At 45.9% G+C, this 10,769-nt stretch overlaps 1 protein-coding gene across 1 annotated transcript; it reads left to right on the forward strand.

The window, feature by feature from the left end:
* The first annotated feature begins 209 nt into the window (after positions 1–209).
* LOC106651239 lies at positions 210–8,944 on the forward strand. The gene is made up of 13 exons (XM_014369679.2): positions 210–829; positions 1,254–1,534; positions 1,610–1,772; positions 1,859–2,120; positions 2,184–2,608; positions 2,686–2,885; positions 4,524–4,642; positions 5,182–5,264; positions 7,057–7,334; positions 7,529–7,956; positions 8,033–8,337; positions 8,433–8,552; positions 8,643–8,944. The coding sequence occupies exons 1-13, from the start codon at positions 764–766 to the stop codon at positions 8,811–8,813; spliced, it is 2,901 nt and encodes a 966-aa protein (XP_014225165.1). The 5' UTR covers positions 210–763; the 3' UTR covers positions 8,814–8,944.
* Positions 8,945–10,769: the final 1,825 nt, after the last annotated feature.

Genomic DNA, 10,769 nt, shown 5'->3' on the forward strand with positions numbered 1-10,769 from the left:
AAAAAAAAAAAAAAANAAAAAAAAAAAAAAAAAAAAAGAAAAGAAAATACAACAAAAAAATAGTAAAAAGAAAACATTGATCAACAATAATAAAAAAAGTTATCATTTGAAAATTTGCCGTTTTATTCGTGTAAAAACTTGACTCATATTGTATATTATATATTGTGTATAAATAGAATAATAATGGCTATTCTATACGGTCGTCATCGCTCATAACGTATTGCGCGTTTGATAAGCGATTGACAATATATCACTCGTGAGTAGCGTGCGAGCACGAAGCGCAAAATTTAGTTCGGCAGCAGCAGCAGCAGCAGTCGTCGAATCGATAAAAATTTTCTCTGGTGCCCGATTAGAGAGAGAGAGAGAAAAGCGCCGAGACAGTGAGAGTATAACAAGAGATTGCAATAAATAAACACGTTGTGCGTATCGTAGCATTTTTCTTTATAATAACTGGACTTTAACCGAGAATCGAGGCAGTCCGTTACGCACGTTTGGGGCGGATTTATCGAGTTGAGCTCGTCGCCGTCGTCGCTCGCCTCTCTCGTGTGCCGCTAAAACAAAACACTGTCAATACAGTCACAGCAGCAGCCGTCGTCGCAACACGCGCAAACGTAAATATACGAAGTAGTTTCGAGACATTTTCTGACAAAAAAAAAAAAAAATAAAAATTCTCTCGCGCCGAGGGTGACCAAAAAAAATGCAACGTTAAATCAATTTTATAGTTCGTACACAAGTTTTTCATTTTACTTCACACAACAACACCATGTTCAAGACTTTGGCCAGACGCACGGTGGTGGTGACGCTCGGCTGCAACGAAAGCCATGTGAAAGTAAGTATATGTATGCATGAAAAATTCGAGGGAGAAAAGTCTCTCGTTATCGCGAGCTTCCGTCTCGGAACAGCCTAGACTCGAGACGCAGTTAATTGAAATAAACATCTATGTAATAATAATAAAACAGACAAACAAATTAGCCTCCGCGGTATCGCCTCGGATCGATAAGTTAATAAATACAAGTACTTTGCACCGCGCGCGAGATTACGCGCGCACGCTTACTTATCGGATTTTTAACCTTTAAAGCCGAAGATGATGACGATTATGATGATGATGATGAGCATGATCCATCGTCGTGTCATCTTATCTCTCGCGTCAATTATAATGCCATCAATTGTAGAAACGACAAGAACCAACAACAAAACACGAAAAAAAATTCGCGTAAAAAATTTATAATAATTATTAAAAAAAAATGTTCAAGTCGCTGCTCGGTATCGCGACGCGCAGAGGAGCCCAACTGCAGCGGCAGCAGCCCAGGCGCAACTTGAACATCCACGAGAATCAGGCGTACACGCTGCTGAGATCGGCATGCATACCGACGCCCGAGTTCGGCGTGGCCAAGACGCCCGAGGAGGCCTACGAGATCGCCAAGGAGCTGGGCGCCGGCGACGACCTCGTGCTCAAGGCCCAGGTGCTCGCGGGCGGACGCGGCAAGGGCCGCTTCAAGGGCAGCAGCGTCAGCGGAGTGGTCATGTGCGAGACGTGAGTATACAATGAAAAATAAAATGCGAACAACAATTGGTTGGTAACGAGATGTTATTTTGTGTCATTGGACAGGCCCGAAGAGGCTAAAGATATATCGAGCAAGATGCTGGGCAAGATGCTGGTGACGAAGCAGACAGGCGAAGCGGGCAGGATATGCAACTCCGTGATGGTGACGACTCGCTCGTACGCGCGCAAGGAGCTCTACGTGTCGGTCATGATGGAGCGCGCCTACGGCGTGAGTTTCTCTCATTGAACAAACAATAAATGAATAAATAAATAAAAACAAAAATATCAAAAGTATCGATTTGTCGTCGCGCGTAGGGTCCGGTGGTGATAGCGTCGAGCCAGGGCGGCGTCAACATCGAGGACGTCGCCGCGACGAACCCGGAGGCGATCAGCTACACGCCAGTCGATCCCAATTGCGGCCTGCAGCGCGAGCAAGCCGATCGCATCGCCTGCAAGCTCGGCGTGCGCGATCCCGAGATCGTCAGCGACATCATCATGAAGCTCTACCGGTTGTTCGTCGAGAAAGACGCCGTGCTGCTCGAGATCAATCCGCTGGTGCAGGACATTTGCGGCAAATGTGAGTCTCTATAAATCGTATACCGATCTTCCATAACGGACTTACCGATCTCTCTGTGTGTAGATTTCGCGCTCGACTGCAAGTGCAACTTCGACGACAGCGCCGAGTTCCGGCAGAAGGAGCTGCACGGCATGCGCGACTGGAGCCAGTCCAGTCCCGCGGAGGAGCAGGCCGAGAAGCACTCGCTCAACTACATACCCATGGACGGCAACATCGGCTGCATGGTGAACGGTGCGGGCCTCGCCATGGCCACCATGGACATCATCAAGCTCAAGGGCGGCGAGCCCGCCAACTTCCTGGACATCGGCGGCAGCCCCAGCGCCGAGGCCATCGCCGAGGCCATGAAGATCATCTGCTCGGACGCGAGGGTCGCCGTGGTGTTCGTCAACATATTCGCCGGCATCAATCGTTGCGACCTCGTGGCCGAGGGCGTGATCGCCGCCTTCAAGAAGCACGATTTCAAAGTGCCCGCGGTGGTTCGACTGCAGGTAGCTAACGCATACTTTGGGATAAACGATATCTCGAGGAAAAAAATTGACCTCTCGTTGTTGTTTTGCGCTCGCAGGGCACCAATGCGGACAAAGGCAGGCAGATGCTGCGCGAGGCGAAGCTCAAAATCATACCGATCGAGGGCGACATGGCGGAAGCGGCCGAGACGAGCGTCAAAGTCGCCGAGATCTGTCGTCTGGCTCGCGACCTGAATCTCAATGTCGAGATCACTCCCAAGGCCACGTCAACGACGACGACGACGACGACGACTACCAAGTGATAATAAACTCGTTCACGAGAGATGATATCGCGCATCGCGCTCGTCGTGCGTATTATACAATCAAACGAAAACAAACGAAAAAAAAAGGAAAAAGATGAAAAAAAGAAGACTGTACGACGACGCGCAGTATCGGGGATCACGGCGGAATCGGTTGGATTAGCAGCGGCAGCAGCAGCGAGCCGATCATCATCGATCGATCGATCGATCGATATTGCTCCGCGCACGCAGAGTGAGAGAGATGTAGATTGTTGTGTATAGTCACGTGTGTACAAATGTATTTTAACTTGATTAACAACTTTTATAATAACATAATGTGGAGATGGATGCTACACGAGAAATCGATTTCTCGCGAGCATAGGCGTAACGATAATAATAATAAAAATTCGAGTACTTATAATTATAACGTACATATCTCGAGAGACAACACTTGTTTGGCATACAAAATTTCCATTATTGCAACGTGTTGTTATTACAATTATTACTGTAAAGAGATCTAGATGGATCCGATCCTATTTTTACACGATACTACATGAATTGCGTCGTTCGAATTTTTTATTTTTTCCGATTTCCGCGCGCGCCAGCAGAATTGCAGCAGCAGCGGAGGTAGGGGGAGGAAAAAGATATAACTTCCGATAAGAAGGCTCTCCACAAGTGCTATAATATACATGTGCGAGAGGCAATTACAAGTCGTTTTGTCAGTGTAGTGTTTTGTTTCACACATATGTCATACATATATAATAAAATGCGGCGCGCGAGATCGTATACAATGTTGCGAATAGCGACCTCGTCAATGTCATGCTCGGAGCGCGTGCTATTCTATGCTCTCTCTCTCATCCGTCCGTCCGTTCGAATCGTCGCTCTTCTTCCTTTGCAACGAATTTTGCGCGCGCTCGTGTGTCTTTCGTTAAATAGCCGTCGTCGGCTGAAAGAAAAAAATGCGCGCATTCGACGACGCCTTTTACGATGCTCCACTTGCCTATAACGAAAGCAGAAAATCAAATCGAGACGCGCGCGCGTAGGTGGTGGTGCAGCGACGACGACCGCAGGCAGGCGTTAGCTCGACCGTCACTTTTTTCAAAAATGGGAAATTCTCGAATCGAGTCGAAGAAAGTAGTACTCACTTTTATGAAATTTCCCCGTCGACTCCCTGAAAAAAAAATGACCAACAAGCGGCAATAGCCGATCGAAATTCCTCTCCGATGAATAATCCCGCAGTCATCGTTACGGAGCGATAATTGAAGCGCGCCGCGCGCGTTCTACATCTCTTTCGTATTATGCTAGATTTTGAACTCTTGAACGATGATCTAGCACAAACGTTCGAAATAAAATTTATAAATAATATAAAATTTAAAAGAAACAATATCGAACGCGATGTCTACGACGGGCGAAAAATTATCACGGGGCATTGAAATTTTGCGGCGCGTGTGCTCATTTCATTATATACGGGTTTGAGAAGTTGCTCTAGAATCGCGCACACACAGCAGCCTATTTCCGTACCCTTGTTATCAATCATAGGTCATTCACTCATAAATTACAGTTGGCTTTTCCATCTCTCTCTCTCTCTCTCTCTCTCTCTCTCTCATTCTTTCGTGTGTGGCTTATCATGACGGTCTTAAAACGTCCCGTGCATATAGGTATATGCATATAATAAGCAAATCGGTCGAGGTGCTGGCGTTGCAGCGCGATCCGCGAGCCGCGTTAGTCGTGTCGTCGCGCATTCTTCGCCACGACGAACCGAGAGAAGCAATTGTGGGTAGGGGGTGAAGTGAAGTATATAGTCGAAGTTACGAGTAGCATATCTCTCTCTTCATTATATACATTGTATATCGCATATATATATCGCAGGCGCGCCGTCAGCCGTGCCGCGACTCTACTGCACACATAATTTTCGGAGTCTCGCGCGCGCGGCTCACACAGTACAGAGTCGACGACTGCTGCTGCCTTTTGAGCATACAATACACAAGAGCTCCGCTGCGGGCAGTGTGTGAAGAAGTAGAAACGCCGTCCACAGTCATTCGGACGCGTACACACGGTCTAGAGCAGCCACTCCGCGCTCCCGAGCAGCAGCAGTAGCAGCAGCAGCAGCAGCAGCAGCAGTTACCCACACAAGCACGTGCTCAGTCTCCGACGCAGAGATTGTGTATACACACGCAGAGTCGGAGCCACTGTGCTGCGCCGCGCACCTACTCCGTATACCAGACGCTACTACTCTACTACTCGACGACGTAGATACGAACCGCACGCACACGCGCGCGCCTACAAACTCACTCACACACACACATACATAAGGAGAGAAGAGAACACAGCGCGCGGCCACCATGTTGTCACGGACGATCAACTTAGCCGAGGCTCTGGGACGCATCAACGGCACCAAGGTAAGGGCAAAATTCATTCGAACCATCCTCCATCATCCCGTCGTTCCATCGATCGTTCGAAAATCAACGCGAGTCTCGCGCGAAAGACGAAATAACTCGCTGAACTTGCACGATGATCGTATAGGGGTTACCAGCAAGGTGTGGAACGCCATGCATCGGTGTGCGTCTGCGTGTGTGTGTGTATGTGCTCGATGCGCGCGCACACACACAGAAACTCGGACTGACTCATATTCAAGCGTACGAAGCGTATACTCATACATGTTTACATTCGCGAATATAATAATAATAATGATGACTTTTCACGCTCCGTGTGTAGTCTGCTACGATACCTAAATCGGGTGCCAGGGTCGGCCGTGTGTCCGCGCTTATTTTCGCCTTGTGCAGCGAGCAGCAGCATTTATTACTTCGGAGATTGTATCGCGGCGTAATTTTATTAATCGACGTATTAAGGCGATGCGAGATATCGAGAAGTAGGCACCATCGGAATTTTTTTCTCTCAATGACATATTATTATCTTTTCTATAATATCTTTGCGAGTAGGCGCGTGTTTACCCGTGACCAAAAATTAAGAACGCGCGCGCGCGCCCGCCTGCCCGCGTGTGCTCGTTATGAGATTTAGCTTGACTAAACATCAGCTGACTCTATCTCTCTCTCTCTTTCTAATTTGTGCTCGTTTAACGAGCCATTTCTGAGTATTATGCACGACAGCTCGACTATATAGAGACAATTATGTGTGTCTTTAATTAGTTTTTTTTTTTTTTTTGCTTACGCGCGATAGCCTTGCGCGAGCGATTGAGAAATCGATGCGCGACGAGCGAGAGCTTCTTCGTCGGAAAGCACCTCAACGATACAACACCTTTTCGTATTATTGCTCGCGCGTCGATTGATATATAAGCCAAAGACTTATGTAAAATGTGTATGAGCTTGTGTGTAACGCGAGAGCTCGCACAAGTTGAACTTGAAATCCCTCGAGTCGATCGCGCGCGTCAACGTATATCGAACAGCAGCAGCGAGAGATGATGTCTGTATCGTGCCTATCGTTGTTTTCTGTCTGCTAAAAAAGCTCTCTCGTATACGTATGCGCGTTGTGCTTTTGTGTGTTTATGTAACCCGCTCGCGCGCGCGCGTATATTATAGACGTCAGGGGCACATAGCGTTAAAAAGCACACGCCTCGATGATAATTTTATTTTTTTTTTTTTTCGTAAGCTCGTTGCAACAGCAATTATTATATATTTTCCCGAGCCAATGTTAATCCGACGACGACGACGACGATAGGTGATACATTTTTCACGGCTGACTCCTCGCGCGAATCGATATTTTCTCTTGCTTTATATACATATGTATACATGTCTCACGCGCAAGCACGTGTACCGCCATGCGCGAGTGCGTACGTGCGAGAGAAAGAGCAAATATATAAAATATAATTACAATGTACGCATCGACGCGTATTACATGAAAATGATGATGATTATGCAACGTTCGATACTGTTTTATGCACTTGGCGGGCGCGAAGAGCTGCGGCTGCAGCTTTCATATATGCATTATTATTGGCATTTTTTGCGCGCCGCATCGGCCGCGCGCTATTAAATGCATAAACATTTCTCAATGCCATCCGTCGCGATTTATGAAAACTTCATTCCTTTTTTTTTTTTTCGTTACTTCACGCGTGTCAGAAACGAGTTTTATCTCGTGCAACGAGCTCGCGCGTTATCAAAAAATGTCTGCGCCTCTCTCATAATCCGATCTCTCCTTGTATACACATTCTTATATGATTTTTTTTTGCGCACACAGATCTTGGCGTCGTGCGCCACAGGGGCCCAGCACGGCCTGCAGGGCGCGCAGCAGCGGCGCAATCTCAACGTGCACGAGCACATCAGCTACAGCGTGCTCAATGAGGCCGGCATACCGACGCCCAAGTTCGGCGTCGCCAAGACGCCCGACGAGGCGCACAAGATCGCCAGCGATCTCAAGACCAAGGACATCGTGCTCAAGGCCCAGGTCTTGGCCGGCGGTCGCGGCAAGGGCGCGTTCAAGGGCACCAATGTCAGCGGCGTCAAGATGTGCGAGACGTGAGTATAGTGGTATTTTTGCGCGACGATTTTCGATTTATTTATAGATTCGACAGGCAGCAACAGCAGCAGAAAGAGAGAGAAAGATTTTATTTCCTCGATCTGTCTCTGTCGCTTGGAAAAAAAAACGAGTTTATTGAACCAATGGTGGCGCATAAACAAAGTTTTAAACTTATTTTTTCTTCCCGACGCAGGCCCGAGGAGGCGAAACACCTGGCCAGCCAGATGCTGGGCAAGCTGCTGGTGACCAAACAGACCGGCGAGGCCGGCAGGATATGCAATTCCGTGATGGTGACGCAGCGCATGTTCCCGCGCAAGGAGTACTATCTCGCCGTGATGATGGAGCGCGCCTTCGGCGGGCCCGTGATCATCGCCTCGAGTCAGGGTGGCGTCAACATCGAGGAGGTCGCCGCGACCAATCCCCAGGCCATCATGTACGAGCCCATCGACATCAACAAGGGCATCACCAAGCAGCAGGCCGAGGCGATCGCCGTCAAGCTCGGCTTGGAGGGCGTCAAGGACTACATCGCCGAGATGATCCTCAACATGTACGCCTTCTTCGTGAAGAAGGACGCGCTGCTGCTCGAGATCAATCCCCTGGCCGAGGACATCAATGGAAAATGTACGCGAATCGTCTATTATTTATAGAAAATATTATTTTTAATTTTTACTTTAACCCGCGTTGTAATATTGTACAGACTTTGCGCTCGACTGTAAGTGCCGGTTCGACGACAACGCCGAGTTCCGCCAGAAGGAGCTATTCGCGAAGCGCGACTGGACCCAGGAGGATCCCAAGGAGGTCGAGGCGGCCAAGTTCGAGCTCAACTACATCGCCCTCGACGGCAACATCGGCTGCATGGTGAACGGCGCCGGCCTCGCCATGGCCACCATGGACATCATCAAGCTGCACGGTGGCGAGCCGGCCAATTTCCTCGACGTGGGCGGCGGCGCCACCGCCCAAGCCGTCAAAGAGGCCTTCAAAATCATCACCTCGGATCCACGGGTTTGTCTTTATTACCTAGAGAGAGAGAGAGAGAGCAGCTGCTTTATTTTTGCGAACGTTGGAGTTGTGAAAGTAACGTTCTTTTATCGTTTCAGGTTCACGCGCTGTTGGTCAACATTTTCGGTGGTATTATGAGGTGTGACGTCATCGCCGAGGGTATCATTGCGGCCACAAAAGAGCTTGACCTCAAAATTCCCGTTGTTGTTAGACTGCAGGTAGGTTCAATGTGTTTTTCATCAAATTTTCTCGTGAAAATGCAAGTCACGTGCTGAATTTTGTTAATTACATTTTTACTCCACAAACAGGGAACAAACGTAGACGAAGCCAAAGCCCTCATCGCCAACGCCGGCCTGAAAATCGTGCCCGTCGACGACCTCGACGAAGCAGCCCGCATCGCCGTCAAACTGTCAACGATCGTCAAACTCGCCCAATCGGCAAATCTCAACGTTAACTTTGAGTTACCTCAGATCTCCTAAGCTGTGTCTCTGAACTCTTTTTTTTTTTTAGCTAGGCTATTATATTTGTGAAAATATACAAAGAGAGCGAGCATGCGTCGTTCCGACGAGTAACGCGCGAAAATGAATCCTACGTAATTCGTTATTTATATGGGTCAAAATAATACTTTTTTACAAAACCGTGCGCACGTATGTCACCGATCTTGACGCGCTTTTGGTATGTTATAGTACATGGTAAAAAGGTCCCAAAAAAAAATTTTTAGGCCCCCTCCCCCCTCCTACCCCCCACTTCCGGTATAAACGTCCATTTTCGATCTATATTTTTTCTGAGGACATGAAGCAAGTAAAAAATCTGAAAAAATTCATAAAAATACTTTTCCACAATCCAAACAACCTTGAATTTTTTCAGATTTTTTGAGTGCTTCAGGCCTTCAGAAAAAATTATTGAAAATTTCAAAAATCGAGATACGGCGGTATGAGCCGATGTAGTACTCGGAAATTTTTTCAGTTATTTTTCGCATTAAAAAACATAACCTCAATTTTTTTCAGATTTTTTCAGATTACCTAACGCACCTTTTGAAGCCAAAAACCGATTTTTTTGACGAAAATAATTTTTTTAGGACAGTACGGAGCCTCGAAAAATCTGAAAAAAATTTTTTCTTGTTTTTTTCATCAAAATACGTAATCTCAAATTTTTTCAGATTTTTTAATTGAAGGCGATAGCTTCTAGGGCCGAAAAATGCTATTTTTAACAAAAAATGGTTCCTAGAACCCGATGGTTCCGGTGAAAAAATTTGAAAATATTTTTTTTGAATTCCTTGTCAAATTTTAATAAATTTTGACCGTTTCAAAAGTTCGATTGAAGCTTCCTAGCTCATTTTAGAGCATCAAACGAGTTTTATCATTCCTTAATGTCTTCAGAAACGTCTTCAGATATTTTGCACTAATCTTTGTCCTGCTCTAAAATGAGCTAGGAAGCTTCAATCGAACTTTTGAAACGGTCAAAATTTATTAAAATTTGACAAGGAATTCAAAAAAAATATTTTCAAATTTTTTCACCGGAACCATCGGGTTCTAGGAACCATTTTTTGTTAAAAATAGCATTTTTCGGCCCTAGAAGCTATCGCCTTCAATTAAAAAATCTGAAAAAATTTGAGATTACGTATTTTGATGAAAAAAACAAGAAAAAATTTTTTTCAGATTTTTCGAGGCTCCGTACTGTCCTAAAAAAATTATTTTCGTCAAAAAAATCGGTTTTTGGCTTCAAAAGGTGCGTTAGGTAATCTGAAAAAATCTGAAAAAAATTGAGGTTATGTTTTTTAATGCGAAAAATAACTGAAAAAATTTCCGAGTACTACATCGGCTCATACCGCCGTATCTCGATTTTTGAAATTTTCAATGATTTTATCTGAAGGCCTGAAGCACTCAAAAAATCTGAAAAAATTCAAGGTTGTTTGGATTGTGGAAAAGTATTTTTATGAATTTTTTCAGATTTTTTACTTGCTTCATGTCCTCAGAAAAAATATAGATCGAAAATGGACGTTTATACCGGAAGTGGGGGGTAGGAGGGGGGAGGGGGTCTAAAAATTTTTTTTTGGGACCTTTTTACCATGTACTATAACATACCAAAAGCGCGTCAAGATCGGTGACATACGTGCGCACGGTTTTGTAAAAAAGTATTATTTTGACCCATATATAAAAAAAAAGAAGTAATTTTGAACGTCTCTCGTTGCGACTTTTTCAGCTCTCTATATGATGTAATCGTTACAGACCATTGGGTTCGTTGAGCGAAGTTCTAACAGTTTGCACGCGCGTTTTTATCCGTGCCGCGAGAGCGAGTCTGCGTTAACGCGAGATGAAACTCCTTGCACCCGCTTTTTGAGCCGAAAAATTAGATTACACTTTTTCAAGCACCAAAATTTTGCTGAGATGTTCCGGTAAACCGGATTAACGATTTACTCAAGACGAAAAACAAAA

The sequence above is a fragment of the Trichogramma pretiosum genome, unplaced genomic scaffold (assembly GCF_000599845.2).
Source record: "Trichogramma pretiosum strain Unisexual culture from Peru unplaced genomic scaffold, Tpre_2.0 scaffold3, whole genome shotgun sequence".
Lineage (NCBI taxonomy): Eukaryota > Metazoa > Arthropoda > Insecta > Hymenoptera > Trichogrammatidae > Trichogramma > Trichogramma pretiosum.

Coding starts and splice junctions, on each gene's coding strand:
- LOC106651239 (XM_014369679.2), top strand. CDS start 764: ATGTTCAAGACTTTGGCCAGACGCACGGTGGTGGTGACGCTCGGCTGC. Junction 4,643..5,181: donor ACCGAGAGAAGCAATTGTGG/GTAGGGGGTGAA, acceptor ATACATAAGGAG/AGAAGAGAACACAGCGCGCG. Junction 8,553..8,642: donor CCGTTGTTGTTAGACTGCAG/GTAGGTTCAATG, acceptor CTCCACAAACAG/GGAACAAACGTAGACGAAGC.